The sequence below is a fragment of the Benincasa hispida genome, chromosome 9 (assembly GCF_009727055.1).
Source record: "Benincasa hispida cultivar B227 chromosome 9, ASM972705v1, whole genome shotgun sequence".
Classification (NCBI taxonomy): Eukaryota; Viridiplantae; Streptophyta; class Magnoliopsida; order Cucurbitales; family Cucurbitaceae; genus Benincasa; species Benincasa hispida.
Genome location: NC_052357.1, coordinates 18663228 through 18681932, shown reverse-complemented (window position 1 = coordinate 18681932; position 18705 = coordinate 18663228). Strand labels below are relative to the sequence as shown.

Here is an 18705-nt window from a genome sequence, read left to right as displayed (position 1 = left end):
CCTACATTTTTCTCTCAGCATCCTGAAAAAAGCATTATCAAACAAAAAAAAAAAATGCAAGTCATCCTTGATGTAATTCATTTTTTTTCTTTTAATTCACATTATGGGTTTATTTTTAGAATTTAATTTAAATTAAGAGTTTTATTTTGATGGAGAAAATGAGAAAATTTGAGAGATGAGATTAACGTGAGAAAATATGAAAGAGGAGTACTTGAGAATCTTCTGAATATTTTTTTCTAAAATAAAAAATGTATTTTCTATTTTGATAGAGAAAAACGTGTTATGATAATGTGAGAAAGTCAATTTAAGAAAATTAGGGAATAAGAAGATATTGGAGGAAACATTCAGAATATTCTAAAAAAATGTAAGTACTTCTTTAGCCTATTTTATTTTTTCTAAATCCACACGAGGAAATTGGGGAGAGGAGGATCAATTTGAAAAAAATTAGGGAAATGAGATATGGGGAGAATATTAGTAAGATTCTAAAATTTGACTTCCTAATTTTAATTTCATCTCAATCTTAAAAACTATATCTTCAAATGGCATTGTGGTTGATATTTTATATTTATTTTCCTCTTAGTTTTAATTTTCTTTGTATTTTTTCATGACATCATAAATTTATAACTATAACTAATAGTAGGTAAGTTAACTCTAACCTCCATTTGGTCAATGAAGGAAATAGAATAAAATATTATCTTAAAAATAACAAGATTGATTTATAAATAATAGTAATAAAATATACGTTTTTTTATGATCATAAAATATTTACATAAATATTGAAATTGTAATTTTTAGCTTTGTTCCTTTAAAAAAATGTTTTTTTTTAATAATTTTATAGAACAAACAAAATATTTGAAATAAAAAACTTAACCACTCTAATTATTTTAAAAATTATTGTTTTCAAATTATAAAATATTGACATAAATATTAAAATTAGAGTGTTGAGATTTGTGGCAAATATATATATATATATATTACTTTATATTGTGATGTATCTATTTTAATATTTGAAATATATATACAAAATTGTTAACTTTTTTTTTTTAATAATAATAAGATTGTGTTCATTTTTCAAAATGATTTTTTTTTCATAGTTTATAAAATCAACAAAACCTTTGAAACCAAAAGAATAACTATCTCAATTTTTAATTATTACATTGAATAAGACAGATAAATAAGACTATTTTTTCTAAACAAAAAAAGTTTTTAACCGAACCTATTGAAAATGTTTAAAGAAAAAAAAACTTATTTTATGAAAATAATAAGGACAATATTTTTTTTATTTTAAATAAAAATATAAATTATCAAATTAGGATTTCATAATCTATGGGAAAAAAAGAGTTATGAACGGATTTTTCTTTTAACAATTTAAATGTAATGAATAATATCTTTTATGAAAATAAGGTTTAAATTATATGTATCTATGACATAAGTAATCTTAAAACAAAAACGAATACTCTTTACTCACTTTAAATTAGAATGATAAGATTTCACGTATACTTATATATGTATGACGATACTTATTGCTTTTGTGTATGAGAGTGACTATATCTACATATATGTAACAATTGTTGCATTGTGTATATTAAAATATCAAATTGTAAATATATTCATTTGATAACTTAATTATGTATATCAAAATTTGTACATTATTATTATTATTATTATTATTATTATTATTTTATTTATTTTTTTTTTTTTTTTTTACAAAAACCGACAAGAAACAACAAATTAGGAAAAACAATGATCAAATTTTAAAAGGAAATCTACCAATGGTGGGTGATCTTAAAACATTTGATGTGTGTGGATATGTGTAGCAAGTTTGTGAGTGATGGAATTGCAATTGTGATTAATAAAGGAAAAACCTCGGGTTGCTCCTCTATGATGTAAATCATGCAAAGAGTCTACAAAATGCTAAATCTAATTACCACAACGTGATGATCTATTCAAAAGTAATTAAAATTTGTTACATTATCTAAGTTTTAAGTGGGGTAGTAATTAAAATTTTTAAAAATAAACATATATATTATTTATTTATTACATGCTAAGAAAACTAATATATTCAATTTTTTTTAATTAAAATGACAAGATTTCACGCGTGTGTCTTTACTAGTTCTAATAAATAGCCCTTGAGTTTTCAAATTCTAGGACTACATTTTGACTCTTTTGAACTAATTTCAAAATCATGGGGACTAAATTAGTAATTTAACAAAAAAATTCTATTTTTTTTTTTTAAAAAAATTTATCTTTGACTTCTTTATATATATATCTTAACTAGTTAAGCTATGTTCAAGTTGACAAATATCTCTCTCCTTATATAAGTCAACCAAACCCCCACTCATCATCAAAATAGTATAATATTGTTCACATTGGCATAAACACTCACGCTTCTACTTTTGACTTCACCCCAAAATGCCTTATACTATTCTTGAGATAGGTGGAGGTTTTGTTATCGTCTTTATTAAGAGCTACATCTTATGCGTGTAATTAGATGAGATAGGCAAAAAAGAACTCGAAAGGTTGAATTGAAGATTCAGCAAGTGCATCAAGAATGTCAAATCAATTAGATAGTCGTTTGAAGTCAGTATTAGAGACAAAAAATACATTGTGACATATTCATAATTATAAATAAACATGGGGATGATAGTACATTACATTTGATCTATCAATGAAAACTCATTACGATGATACCAATATATAAATTCGTAGAAATGAGAGAGAATATATTTTTATAGGAAAATGGAGAAATTTAGTCTTCTCTCTCTAAAAACTAGACATGTTTGTAAGGAAGGGGGCAATAAGAAAGGCATCAACAAGTCCTAAAGATTCCCCTATTAAAAAAGATGAGAGACGCCATTTTGGATAAGGTTTAATTCCACATATATAAATGTATGTGGCCTCTCCTTCACTCTGCACGATGCCCTAAATTATACCCTAATCTCAAACCCCTCTCTCTATCTTTTTCTTCCTTTCATTTTTACGTCACACTCTCCCTTCTAAACTCTTATATTATACAAACTCCATTTCTCCCAATCATCATCCTCTCATCTCTTCAAAACTTCCCTCCGATGCCCTCCACTTTTTTCTGCTCCTCTCCCACGTGCTCCCCGATCCCCCTTCACGTGCCTCTATCCATTTTTTTTTTCCACTCTCCATTTCCCATGTGCTCTTCCCTTTCCTTTTTCTTGCAGCCTTTCCTCCTAACTCTTTCAACTCTTGGATTTCTAAACATATATTCTTAAATTTTATACGCGGTTGGAATACTTTAGATTTCTTATCGTATTTCGAATGACTAGATACAAGATCCCCTCGACTACATTTTATCTATGGGTGTTATGTTATTTACGAATTTGATTTTAGGGTTTAGAAAAGTGCATTATATATAAATCCTCTAACTCTACTGTTATCTCTGAATTTTTAATATAATATTTTCTTTCTGCTAATAAAATTGATCCCTCTATTTGCTTGTAGACGTAGCTCACATATTACTATTAGTAAACCACATAGTGTCAAATACAAGAAATCATAAAGGAAAACTTGGCTTGCCACTGTCATTTGCTACCTATCATCTACTTGATTGAGCAATCATTTACCTTGTCTAAGTGCTACTGTCTGCAGCGTGAGTCAACCCATTGACTTATCTGTTGTTTACTTTGCTTGTTGATTTCATAAGATACGTGAAGTGAAGATCTTTACAAATTGAGACATGAAGTAGATATGTGGTGGTGTTCAGTTCATATCTCAATTTTTATATTCCAATTCTAAGGATATTTTTGAAATATCTATGAAAAGGTCAAGGATGATATTGTATTTTTCGAAAGAATAGAGACATTTTTTAAACAATGGACAAAGTTTAAGAGTTTTTTTTTTTGGTTAAATTGTAAATTTGGTGGTTTGAGAAAAATTAGAATTTTATCTTTATGGTTTATAATTAGATTTAGTCTATGTGAATAATTCCTACATAGAAAGTAGTTATGAGAATTTTATTGAACTATATATACTATTTATGAGGTATTGTCAATTCATAATGACTAAATTCTAAATTTTAAAATCACATAGATTATTTACATATATATGTGTGTGTGTGTGTGTGTGTTAGTTTTTCTTTCTTCTTTAAGATTCTGATTGTATTCATTAAATTGGTGCAATTGGGGTTAGAAAGGGAGTTTTTAAGATCCATGGTTGTGTAATTAATGCATAATTATTTGGGGAAAATTAGGGCGGGAAAAAAGAGTTTGATGTGAAATGAAAATGACCTAATAAGAATCAGAGAGAGAAAAAATAAAATTAAAAAAAAAAATGCACCCCACAACCAATCGAGGTTGATTTGTTGTTGTTTTACATGGTAAATAATTGGCCATTTATTCACCCAAAAAAAAAAAGGAAAAACTAGCCATTCATTTAGAGGAAGGGGCCAAAATTAATTGTCACCTCGAAAAATATGAAAATGGTACTCTACCAAAATGAATGGTGTTGTTCTTGCCAATAATTATATTTTAAAAATAATAAAACACTAAGATGCCCATTTTTATCATATATATATTTTTGAAAGGATCAAGATATAAACATTAGAAATAAATAAAATAAAATAAAATAAAGAAGGGTGAATGTGGAGGCTCTCTTTAAGTTATTTTATCAAATCAATCATATTCTTGAATTGCATTTCCCATCTTTTCATAATAATATTTTCATGGCCAAAATATTAAAATTTATTTTTCATTACATTTGCCTCTCGGATCTAAATTTTTTCAATATTTTAAAAAATGTCATTTTCATATCAATGATTTTTTTTTTTTTTTTTTTTTTAAAAAAAATACACTAGAATTTTAGATTTAAAATAAATAATGTGGGATCATATGTATTAAAAATTGCTAGTAATCAAATGATACATTCAATAAATAATGATTTAATGTATTATACACGTTAATGAAACGATACTATTACTCCATGAAATGAGGATTATTATATTACAATAAAAATAAATTAAAAATGGTGTGATTCATGAATCCTATGGTTAAAATGTCTACAGAAACCACACACCTTAATATAGTTTAATTCAATGAGGGATATCTTAATAAATTTAATTAATTAAAGATTAATTATATAAACTTGTTTTGTTTTTATTGATGGGAAAAGATAACAACTTCTTGAACCTGATCTCCTTCAAGATTTTACCTTTTTATTAAAAAAAAAAAAAAAAATCTGATTTAGTAACCTGTAATCCTCTTGAAAATGCTGCTTCATCAGTAATAAGATTAAGATTTAAGCATTTGAAAAATATATATATAATAATTGAAATTAAGAAAATTGGGAAGGATTCATGTACTACCTGTCTCATGTCTGCCCACAATGGAATCATTAGTATTAATTAATACTTTGATAATATAAACTTATATATTTTAATTGGTGGGTTTTATTTTTCTTTTTCTTACGTGGATTCCACGTGTCATCAAGTTAATAGATGATGTGTCCACCCCTTCTAATGAGGTGTGATGGGACTTTCATTCTATACATTTTCAACATTTCAACTTTATTCTATAATCTAGGCTATACAATGATTGATTTTTTTTTTTTTTTTTTTTTAAAACTTTACAATTAGCCATAGCTTTCATAGAAATGTTAAACTTAAATAACAATTTTTTTTTCTAATTTTTTTCTAATAGATTTTTTTTTGAAATAAATCTAATAATTTAATAAGTCTCAAAATTCTCAAAAAAAATTTTAATCTCACACATACAAATCAAACTTTTGATTTTATGTCTACTAGATTCGTGAATTTTAAACTAAATTCAAAGAGATTAAGGTTGATTTATTCACCTAAATTATTGAAAATTTAAGATTTATTTGATACAAAATTAATAAGTTGTTTTACACTTTTTAAAATTTATGGATTAAATAAACATGTATCAAATTCTTCGAGTTTAGGGGAGGAAGAAAAAGGGTTCTAGATTAAATGGAATATAAAAAATTTAAGAGGAAATATCTAAATGGAATTTCACTGATTTTTTAGAATGAAAAATAGTACCATTCATATCCTAAAAAAGAAAAAAAAAAAGAAAAAAAACAACTAAATGAACTATCAATAATAAGTGTGAGTTTCATTGGAGTTTACATTTAAAAAAAAAAAAATCTTTAGACAATTTAAAACTCTCATAATATTGGGACAAATATCAAATTAATTATTTTTATAAATTCTAGAAATTTTAAAACCACTTCCAACGGTCCAACTATATCAATAAAAACTCTAATAACTTCAAACTAAGTCTTTGTTTGGGTTTAATTAGGTTTCGTTGGATACCTATTTGATATTTTAAAACTAAATCTATAAATATTATTTTTATTCATAAATTTCTATGTTTTGTAATCACATTCTATTAATATTTTTAAAAACCAACCCAATTTTTTATATGAAAAAAGTAGTTTCCAAAAACTTATTTAATCTTTTGAATTTAGTTAGAAGTAGAGTCTTCTTAAAAAAAAAAAAAAAGAAGTGAAAACCATAATCGAAAACTAAAAACGAAACCGTAACAAAACGAGCTTTTACAATAATAAAGAAAAAACAATCTTAATGCTAATTTTTCATTAATCTTAGATTGATAGTTTGATTCATCTTTTATTTTGACCAAATTTTATTTTTATTTCCTTTGTAAAAAATCTTATTTTATTCGAGAAATAATAAATCCATGTATTGAAAATTATTCAAATACTCATATTTCCAATTAAATCAATGGATTTTATTTATATACCATATTAAACAGTATCCTTTTATAGCACGAACCGTTTAGTTTTAAATAGTCCAGCAGAAAAGACCTCAATCTTTGACCACATCCAATCATTATTCAAAAGTCAAACTGGAAATTTAAGATCCATAAAAGTCGACCGTTACGATCACCGCACTTTTGGACCTTCTGATCCCATTTCACACTGATGGTACAATAAACTCGAGTGTAGAGAATCCCACCCCAGAACCCGGGATAGAAGCGTAAATAGGTAAAAAGTTAAGGGGGAAATACGAAATAGGATAAAAACGTGTGATTATATAAGCAGGCTTTGCAAAGCCTATGGCTGCTCTGATCCGATCATTTTCATTTGTTTATTTTTATATATGTTTTATTTCCAATTTGATCGAGAATTTTTTTCGAGCCCACCCCTCTAAGTCAGCCTTATTGCGAAAGGCACGCATTTTCTAAATTAATTAATTATTTGGGGAATTAATGTAATTATTATTATTATTTTTATTTATTTATATATATATATATATATAGGCCGGGAAAGGTATGGGTAACTGTTATTGCTTTTTCGTCAACTCCTTTGCTTGGAAGGAAAGTTTGGTGCACAAATAGGGGGATACCACGTGGCGTTTTATGGGATAAAAGAAAAATATTTGGTTGTTTTAGAGCTCTTTTCAATGTGGGGAAAGTTTAATTAAAACGTTTAATATATATTTGCATTATTGTTTTTAATTGAATTGAATTTGATTATAAGTGTATAATTAAAGAGAAAAATTATTTTCATACACTTTATTTAAGTAAAAATTGGACCAGAGAGATTGCTCGCACTTGATCTACACATGCTTTAGAGTTAAACTCTTTTATTTGAAAAAGAGGTGAGATGTTAAAAGGAAAATTTGCATATTGATGTGGTGCCTGTCACACTGTATTCGATGTTTAAGTAAAAAATCAAAGTAAAAAATATAATAAACTTTAGGATTTTGATAATAAGAAAGAAGTGTCCTTCGAATGGTCAAAATAACATATCCATTTGAGGGTTGACCTAAGATTTTCAGTTTCCCTCTTGGATAAGATCTCAACCTCGATCACCTTAGCCCTAGTTGAGTCGGGCTATCAAGCCTTTGTCCCAATTTTCTTCTTCCTCAGGGTTCAATTGGATCTAGATTAGTTTTTGGGATTCAAATGACTATTGTTCTTAGTTATGGTCGGTACAACTGTGTTTCATCTCAATTTTATCCCTAGTTTTTCTTTTCATCGTGGGTTTGACACCTTAGGTCCATACAAACACAAAATGATGACGGATTTAAAAAATATGAAACCGTAAAGAATCGAAGACACACCCATATAAAGAACAAAAATGGCAAAGAGAAAAACATACATACACAAACAAAGAGTGATGATAAATATGATGTTATTGAAAAATTGGTAATGGGATGCACATGGTGGGTGTGTGGGTGATGAGTGAAGGGCACATGGGGGAAAAAGAAAAGGGCCTGGTGAGTTGGGCAGGCACCAGGGGGATTTCCCAATTATTGAGGCCCTTCCTATTTTTGGATATACTTTCTCCTTTAGGCAACTGTTTTCTTATCATTGATAATTGTACTTTGGATTGCAATTCATCCTCATTTTCTTTTACTCTTCATCAAACACTCCATCTTTTTCCTTTCAATTGCCTATTTTTTAGGGTTTTTTATTTTTCAACTTTTCTCTCACCATATTTCTATGTAACTAACCATGATGGATTTGATACCGATTACCATCTCAAGAGTCGATTCAATTTCTCATCCCGACAATTATTGAATTATAAAAGAAAAATATATCAATTGAGTTAAATCTAGTGGATTTAGGCCCAAAATTGATAATACCCTATTACTGTCGTGATATTAAATTTTCATCATGTTGAGATTTTTATCATATTTTCACATTTTTATGGGTTCAACATTGACGTGAGTATTGAACTAATATTTCCATCATATTGTCAAAAAATTCACAAAATGTCATTAATTTGTGAATATAGTATAAATAATAAATATTTTAATTTATTTTTAAAAATGTAGGATATCTATTTACAATTATTTATTTATTTTTTCTTAAATATCCATTGACATTTTAAAATTTGACTAAGGTAGAAGTACGGAAAGATTTGTAGTTTTGATATATATATATATATATTTTTAGTACAACTTAAGGGATGAGTGATCGAACCTCCAACTTTTAGGACAAGAGAACATGTCAATTATTGTTGAGCTAAACTCATTTGGATCGAATTTTGATATTTATTACTATTATTCTTATTATTGTTTTTGTATTTTTGTTTGTACTCCAAAGTTGTAATCAATTTAAGAACTATTCTGAAATTGAAAAAGTTTTTGAAACTTTCACTATATGAACTGTTTTTCACAAGTACAAACTCTTCATTATGATTGAGTTTTTGGATGGAGTCCATAAGCAATTTTATGTGATTCTAGACTCAGAAGTTAGAACAGACAATATTATAAATAATGTAGAAATAATGCAAAAAGAAGTTTGTTATTCCAATGATGTCAATGAACAACAAAGTTTTTGTCACTAATTCTTCTCTTTTAACCTTTTATTTAAATAATTGAAGTTCACTATTTTTATCAATTAATTTTAGGAAATATGATTTAAAAAAAGTGTTTTTCTTCCTAAAATATTATTTTGAAATTTCATCAATTTTTGTATGGTTGGAGAGGTACAAGTGAATAGGCTTCTTAATGGGCCTTGTCCTATATAGCCTGCCAGCCATTGTGGACCAACTATGATGTGATATGGGCTCCCTATGGACTTTCCTTGGGCTACTTTTCAATATCAATTTAGAAAAGATTCTTGGAGTTTTTGGTAAATTGTTAAAACTTAAATTCTTGCTCTTTTGTTAGAATTATAATATTGTTTGGAAATAAGAACTTGGCTAACCAATGTGTAAATGCACCAAGATCATTGAAATCATAAGCAATCCTTGTACTTTTGAGTATTGATATAAACTAATATTCTAAAAACTTTGGATAATGTAAGTAATTTTTGTAGCTATTTGAATAGATGGATTGGATTACACCTTTTGATGAAGAGAGGACAAGAAAAAGTTTATTCCAACTTCTCCCACCAAAATGCCCTTTGGCATTGGTGAAAGTAAAGTATTCTTTTAGACCTAAATTTAACCCTCTCTTTTAGAGAGTCAAACCCATTATCAGTTTTTTACCATCATCTTTTTCTAATATTCAACATAACAATAAACCCTCCCTATATACTCCATACAACAAAAGCTATTGATAAAAAAAAAAAAAAAAAAAAACTCACCAAATTATTCTCTAAAATTATATAAATGGTATAGAATCATCAGCCATATTGTTTTAGTCTCACAATACGATTTCTTGTTCTCTATGTCTTGATCACTCCTAATGTGGCAGCTTGAAGCGATACTGTATGCTTAATGTCGCCAATATGAATATCATGTTCTCCCAATGGAATTCTCCTCACCCCTGACTTATCCACAACACTCAAATACTTGCAAACATGAACGTGGACTTGCACACGTCGTTGTGCTCCAGCAACAAGATACAACTTCTCAAAGGCCACCAACTGCTTGCGTGGTACCCATGTGGAGCCACCAGTAGGTGGGGTGGAAAACACTAGCACAGTGTGGGACCCATCTCTATCGCCTTTGTTTGCTACATCAACGTGTATGACTAGAGAAAGTTTTTGGCATTTGGCATGGGTGACCCGAATGGCCTTACCAGACAAGGTAGAAGCGGAGTGAGTATGGCGGTGGCCAGAGAGAGGAACAGAGATGATGCTAGGGGCTTTGACAATTGTGTGGATGAAATCAGTGTAACTCAAACCGTGGCCGAATTGGTAGACCATTGGACCAGCGTAGAAACGATATGTTCGTCCGGGGTATGATGAAGTTGATCTCATTGCCATATTTGTCATTGGTAAGTTTGAAATGTAGGATTGTGGGTACCATGTCATTGGCAACTTTCCACCTATAAAATAACAAAACAAATCACGAATTTATCCTAGAATTTTCAAATAACATAGTATTAATTCTAAAAGGGACATATTCAGTAACCTCACCATATTTAAAAACATACATGAGTTACTCCTTTCACAAGAATGGTAACTACCATCTTGAAGTAATGACATTTTCTTCTCAATTGTTAAACCACCAATCAATTGGAAATTCTAAGTAGATGGATTAGAATAAACTTATACCTGGGTTAGTTGTTCCAAAGAGAACATCAGCAATGGCAGCTCCACCAGCTTGGCCAGGGTAGCCAACCCACAAGATGGCAGAAATTCGAGGATCATTCTTGGCAAAAGAGATATCAATGGGCCCTCCGGACATTAAAATCAGCACCGTCGGCCCTCGAGAAGCTGCCGCAGCTTTAGAAACAAGGTCTTGTTGTCGTCCTGGTAGTAAAAGTCCGTCTCTATCTTTAGTCTCTGCCTCCACTGATTGGTCTAGCCCCATCACCAAAATTGTCGCATCGGCGGTGCTCGCGGCGGCAACAACATCGCTAAATGAGTCCTCATTTGTGCATGCCACGTCATCGCAACCTTTCCGGTGGACCACCATTGTGTACTTCCTTATTCCTTCTACTGGTGTTACATACCCACATGCTACACCTAAATTGTCAACAATTCATCAATATTAAAAAATATATATTAATTAATTTAAAAGAGATTAACATCAAAATATATATTAATTCATTAATTTAAATAATCGAACCCATCAAAATAAGATAAGATCCAACGGTCTAGATTCATCCCTCAGAACTTACCAGCATAGTTGCCAATCATGGTGACATTGACATCGGAGTTCGGCCCAATAACGGCGACGGTACGGTGGTGATGGGCGGATAACGGCAGAGCGGAGCGGCGATTCTCGAGCAAAACGATGCCTTGTCGGGCGGCGTCGAGGGCGAGCTGTTGGTGGGGCGGAGAACAAACGTCTTTGGGGCCTAATTTGCCGTAGGGGTGAGACGACGGCGCTCCGTCGAACATTCCGAGTCTCATTTGAACGGTGATTGTGTTGGTGAGAGCGTTGTTGATGTGAGTTTGAGTTAATAATCCTTTTTTCAGAGCGTCTTCTGTGTGGACTGCTAGAAATGGCCCACAGTCTAAGTCTAAGCCTGCTTTAATGGCGTCCGCCGCCGCCTCCTCCGCCGTGGATGTGTAGTGTTGGTTGTCATAGAATACTCCAACGGAGTCGCAGTCCGACACAATGTAGCTGCAAAATCCCCAAATTCAGTAAAGAATTCATCTTTCAATTTGATTTTACATTTGTTGGGATGGTTTATTATAATTATTCAATTCATAATCGGTAGTTTTTTATCATTATACTTTTAAACTTATAATTTGATCCATTAGTTCCATATAATTTGTTATTGATTGCAATCAATCTCTTATGGTTTATTAAAGTTCTGTTTGTAATTATTTTATTATTTTATTTTTGCTTTTAAAAATTAAATTTATGGATACTATTCTTATCTCCAAATTTATTATTTTGTTATTTATATTCTACCAATAGTTTAAAAAATCAAGACAAATTTTGCGAACTAAAAATAGTTTTCAAAAAGTAGCTTTTGTTTTTTAAATTTAGTTAAGTTGAAATGTAAATCATGGGAAAAAATGTAGATGAAATAAGTTTAGTTTTAAAAAACAAAAACTAAAACGCAAATAGCAAATGAGATCTAAAATTTTATATTTATAAAAATATTTTTAATTTAAATAACATTCGATCAAATTTAAAACCTATATAGAAAATTGAAAAAAAAAATCGAACTAGAACATAAGAATGAAATTGAAAATTTTTATTTCAATAATAATTTAAAAAAGATTTAGAAATTTTAATAATTTGCAATTAGCTTTGTTCAAATATTTTTGTTTTTAGTGGAGCAACATTTGATGAAAGTTAAATTCAAAAAGAAATTTGATAAAATGAAATGAAATAAAGTAAAACGAAAAATTTTATAATTAAATAATAGTTCAAATTTTCTTGATAAAACGTGTCAAGAATTTGTTTATAAATTTATAAAAAAGATAATAAATAAAACCACATTTGAAACTTTTAATCTTAATTTCTAAATTTATTTTAAATTATTGTTAATTAGAAAATTTCAATTTTAATCCTACATTTTAGTTATTTTTTTTTTCTTCATGAAATTTCATCAAAGTTACTTCAATAAAGGGAGAGAAAAAGTTCAAAACATTAAAAAAAACTATCAAAGTAAAAGTTTAGTGGTATAATTGAAACAAACCAAAAAGTTGAATAGATGATTGATTAAATTAAAAGTTTAGGGGATCATTGTAACAAATGACATAATTCCAAGAACGGTTTGTCTAATTCCCTCTAGTTTAAACGAATGTTGAATGATGATTAAAATTTTGATTTTTTATAGTTCAACTACGTTACTTCTTGATGGAAGATATATATAAGATTAATTGAGGTATGATGAAATTGAAAAAATAATATTGTGTATAATATCAACTTAAAGTATATAGTAGTGGTTAATTCATGCTTTATTTTGTTTTAGAAAAAATAATATAGAATTAGAAGAAGAAGAATATCATTGGCCAAATAAGAAACTCACCCACTGAGGCCCCATTGGTTGCGTATAGTTCCCTTAAGCAAATTAGGGTCAGCACATGTCGGGACACCATTAACTTGATTATAAGAGCACATAACACTCGCCACTTTTCCTTCTTTCACACATTTCCTAAATGGCACATCAAATGTATCTACAATATCTTGTCTTGTAACCTATAACAACACATTCAAATTAATTATTCCTTAATTACTCATAAGATATTAAATTGGGAAAAAAAGTGATAAAACAAGTTTTTACTTATACAATTATACTTTATGTACCTTGGCATTGAAATGAAAGCGATCGGTGTCATTCCACTTGTCGAGGTCGTAAGCTGTGAAGTGTTTGCAGCAGGCAGCGACTTTGAGGTGGTCACCGTTGTTGCCTTGAAGGCCTTTGACGTAGCTAGCGGCGTACTCACCGGCGACCACTGGATCTTCGCCTGGAGTTTCTTGACCACGACCCCATCGTGGATCTCGAAATATGTTCACATTTGGACTCCAGTATGTCAGACCTGCTGCTCCACCGTTGTACATCGCCCTTGCTTCATCTGAAACAACCTATAAAATGACCCTAATATATGTGTTAGAAAACTTACATGAGATTGAGTTAAAAGGTACAACATTGAAATCTGGTTAATTCGTTACGTCAAGAGCTTTAGTTTCACTTTTGTTATTTTAATTATTTTTTATAATTTAGTTTAAGCATATGTTTTGATTGATCTTAAAATTCTCATTTTATCCCATATATATGATTTGGAGGTTTAATTTTGAAATTTTTTATCTTAATTAACAAGTTAAATTCATCAATCATTTTAAAATTCTCATTTTTATTTTCTTTTTATTTCACTCTAAACTTCGATGCAATCGACCGAATATAAAATGTGCTAGTTGAATTTATAGATTTTTTTTTTTTAAAAAAATTAAGCAATAAATTAAAAATAAAAATATGATACTCTAACTAAATCTCGAACATCAATTGATGAATACACTTCACTTTAATTATCAAATTTGAAATAAATCTGAAAATAATTAGTTTTGAAGGAAGGTATAAAGTTGAAAGTACTTCAAAGCTGGTGGGACTTGGGGAATGACAAAGAAAGAGATTATGAAATTATTAATTATAAGGTTTTTTCATCATTGGATAAGGATTTTTTTTTCTTAGAAATAGCATATTTGCATTGCTAAAGTAGCTTTTAAGGTGTTAACAAAGGGGAAAAGGCTATTTTTATTCTAAAACCATATTGACACGACAAAAAAAAAAAAAAAAAAAAAAAATATATGCAATTTTTTTGTTTGAAAACTAAATATTTATCATTTGCAATTAATGTAGAATGTGTAATATAAACTCAAGTAAAATAGAAAAGTTCGGATAAGATGAAACAACCTTTTTAAAAATTGAGGGACCAAAGTAAAATTTCAAACTCGAAGATTTTTTTTTAATTAACCTTCAAAATTATTAAAAATCCTTGAGAAAGAGAGAGAATTACCCGTCCAATAGCTTCCCAAAGGGACGCATTGAAAGAAGCAACGGTGGTAATGACCTGAGGAAAACTGGTGGCGCCGGGAAAATCGCCGCCGAACTTAGTACCGGGCCCGACATTTGATACGCCGTGAAGGGCCTCCGACCACCACTCGTAACCTTTAATCCCCAGCCGAGGCACCGCCGCCGCATTGTTCACCAACAGCCGCACTTTCTCTTGCAATGTCAGCCGTCCGATCAAATCCTTTACCCTCTCGGGAATCGGCACCGCCGCCCTGCAGAACGGATATCCACTCGCCGCCGCGTCTTTTGGGTCGCAAGCAAATGGCTCCCGAGCCGCGCCGCCGTGCCGGAACATTGTAAAGAGAACGATGAGTATTAGAATGCTCCGATGGGCTGAGGGAGCGGCGGCGGCGGAAGCCATGTTTGGATTAGAGAACTGGTTGTGAAAAGTGGCTTTAGTGGCCAAACCATATATATAATATATTACACAAATTAGAAGAAAATTAAAAAGATGGGTTTTTTTTAAAAAAAAAAAAATATAAAAATTAAAAAAGAAAGGCATTTTTTTAGGGTGAAATTTTCTTTCAAATCAAGTGAAAGTTGGTGGTCGGATTTTTTTTTTTCCGGTTGGGTACACAAAAGTGAAAAAACACACCAAACTCAAAGATTTTTTTTCTAGAATAGGACCAAACTCAAAGTTTGAAAAAGAGAGATTATCTTACAATTATTAGTAAATTATTAATTTAGTTCGTAGTATCTCATTTTAGTTTGATATGTGAATTTGAACCTAGTTCAATTAATTAAGATTTATGTTTTTTACTTGAATAATAAATGAAAATTATGAAATTTATCAATTTTTATATATGGTTAAACTTAAAAAAGAAAGAAAGAAAGAAACACTTGAAAGTACATATTTTCTACATATGCATATGGGTTAATTAACACTCAACCAAATAAAAATCACACCTGAACCCCCGTTGTCAAATTTTTTTTTTTCTTTTTCGCAAAGGTATTGTATTCTAAGAAGGGGGAGGAATCAATCTCTAACCTCAAGGTTGATTGTATAAGTACGATGTCAATTAAGCTACACTCATGTTAGTCATTATTAAATATTCTATACATTAATTACAACATTAAAAGGTGAATTGGGGAGTTTAACTAAATTATAACAAAATATAGGATTTGTAATTAAAAAATTTAAGGGAAAATTATCATTTTAGTCTCTAAGTTCTATGTGTATTTTACCCCTGAATTTTAAAAATGTAGCTTTTTAGTTCTCAAATTTTAAAGAATATTTGATAATCACTTAGTTTTAAAAATGTAACTTTTTATTTCTCAAGTTTATAAAGGTAGATCTATTTGGTGTTTGAGTTTTCAAGATAGAACTTTTTAGTTCTCGAGTTTATAAAAATAGGTTTAAAAGGTCGTTGAAGTCTTTTTTGTTTGATTTTTTAAAAATAATTATATGATATTTAATTTAGAAAAAATAGTTTTAGTGAGGATGTGATTTTTAAAAATTATTCTTCTAATTTAAAATGTAATATAATTATTCAAAATAATATATAAAATTATTTGAGAGACTCTTTAAATCTATTTTAAAAAATGCAGGGACTAAAAAAGTACATTTTGAAAACTCATAGACCAAATGGATTTATTCTTATAAATCTAGACAAAAAAGTTACATTTTTAAAACTTAGGAACCAAACACATATATTCTTTAAAAGTTGAGGATCAAAAGGGTAACTTTTTAAGGTTTCAATTGCTATTATCTTCCATACATATTTGAACTAAAAAAAAGACTCATTTCATGATAATAATGAACCATTAATATAATGATGTCAATGCATATTTCGTTTCTTGTATGTATTAATTGAACAAATTTCTAGTACTATACTCCCAATTTTCATATCCAAAATATATTTAAAAATTCATGCTATTTTTTTTTCTTAGAAAACAAATAATAATATCATAAAACATCTGTTTTTTAATCAGATCATCACGAGAGAGAATACTATCTGAAAAAATATATTTTTAAATCAAAGAATTAGTATGAGAGAAAATTAAAATCTATAACAACTTTATTCACCAATTTAAAAATATGATAAAAAAAAAAAAGAAAATCAAAGCTAAAAAGCACGAGATGTTAACTTGGGGTTAATTGAAAGTTGTGAGGCAATGAAGGGGAAGGATGGCTGACACGTCATATCCGTGATGGGTCCCACCATGTGGGGTCAAAAATCTGATATGATGGACTTTTGTCTGAGAACGGTGCAATCTACTTCTTTTTCCTACACGTCATCCACATGTCTCGGAATGGTCCCACCATGTGGGGTCATATTATTCTCCATTAAAACTCATCCTTCACTAATTTTCAATTTCTTTATCAATATTTTTTTAAAAAATATTTTTCAATATTTTTAAAATTAAAACTCACTTTCATATTCTTTTTAAAATTCTAATATAATTCACCATAAAAATCAAATTTAATTAAGTTATACAAGTTTAAATTTTGCATTTTTTTAAAAATTTGTTGGGTCAAGTTATTATATTTGGTTGAGTAGTTTAGAATGTGTGAGTATTATTATTAATAAATAGTATACAAGTATATAGACTCAGATTTATTTAACGTGAGACTATGTAGCCTATTAAATTAACAATTGCTTAAGTATATGTAGAGTCAATTAGAGCCTTTAAAAGATAACTTATTCGCTAAACATAATTGTGATATCTTTATTTATATTAGGTTGTTTGTTACGGTTGTTAGGTTGTTTGTTTTAGGATAGATGTCACGAAAGATTGTTGCATCATGGAGAAACCACTATTTGAAAGCAATTACGACGTAACCTCCATGCTAATCGCCATGCCGATTGTTCCCCAAGATTAACGCAATCTCCAAATTTAGATGTGCACTCGTCGAAAAATCGACTAGAACCGATAAGAAGAATGCTCAGAACAAAAGAAGAATCTAGAAGAAAATCGAGTTGTTGTGTCTTCTCTCTCAGGTATGATCCGTGTTAAATAGCAGTGGAAAGGAGAACATGAACGGTCAGAAGACTCGAACGATTTGAAACAAACGCTCACAAACAAATTATCACAAAATAAACGATCACAAACAAATGGTCACAAAACAAATAGTCACAAAACAAACGGTCATAAATGAACAGTAAAAAAATGAATGAACAATCAACAAAATACTAATAAAAAGATTTAATAAAAAATTTATTAAAAATAATTAAAAAGATAAGTAATAAAAATTTAGTTTTTTTTCGCACAAGTACGGCGTGTGCGTGTAGTGAAAGGTTTATACTTCTACCACCAACGCACTTTGGATTTTCATCAAATTATTTTAATTGCTAGGACTTTGGTTAAAGGATCAACCAAAATTTTCTCAGACGTCACAAATTCCAAGGAAATAATTCCTCCTTTTAACAATTGTTTCACAACTCCATGCCTAAGACGTATATGTCTCCTTTTGCCATTATATATACTATTCTTGGCAATACCTATGGTAGCCTATGAATCACAATGCACAGAGACTAGTACTAATGTCCCTCACAATGGTACATCTCCTAGTAGGCTTCTAAGCCATTTAGCCTCCTATCCTACTAGTTCTAGAGCAATAAATTCAGATTCCATAGTGGATCTAGTTATGGAAGTCTATTTTGCAGACTTCCATGATATTGCTCCTCATCCGAGTAAGAATACATATCCACTTGTATAACCGACCTCGCCATTATCATATACCCAATTTGCATCACAATAACCTTATAATACAATATGGAATTTGTTAAAATGCAAACAATAGTTCATAGTTCCCTTAAGATATCTTAACAGACGACGAAGAGCACTCCAATGATCCGTTATCACGATTATGTGTATAT

General features: G+C 29.4%; 1 protein-coding gene across 1 annotated transcript; it reads right to left on the bottom strand.

Moving 5' to 3' along the window:
• Nucleotides 1-9953: 9953 nt before the first annotated feature.
• On the bottom strand, nucleotides 9954-15252 carry LOC120086540 (probable beta-D-xylosidase 2). Its single transcript, XM_039043241.1, has 6 exons — nucleotides 14829-15252; nucleotides 13621-13899; nucleotides 13343-13512; nucleotides 11531-11979; nucleotides 10962-11375; nucleotides 9954-10732 (listed from the first exon to the last, which is right to left on the bottom strand). Exons 1-6 carry the CDS (start codon nucleotides 15243-15245, stop codon nucleotides 10128-10130), a joined length of 2334 nt encoding a protein of 777 aa, XP_038899169.1. The 5' UTR covers nucleotides 15246-15252; the 3' UTR covers nucleotides 9954-10127.
• Between the last annotated feature and the right edge of the window lie 3453 nt (nucleotides 15253-18705).

Coding starts and splice junctions, on each gene's coding strand:
- LOC120086540 (XM_039043241.1), bottom strand. CDS start 15,245: ATGGCTTCCGCCGCCGCCGCTCCCTCAGCCCATCGGAGCATTCTAATA. Junction 13,900..14,828: donor TTTGGGAAGCTATTGGACGG/GTAATTCTCTCT, acceptor GTCATTTTATAG/GTTGTTTCAGATGAAGCAAG. Junction 11,980..13,342: donor AACCAATGGGGCCTCAGTGG/GTGAGTTTCTTA, acceptor GGGATTTTGCAG/CTACATTGTGTCGGACTGCG.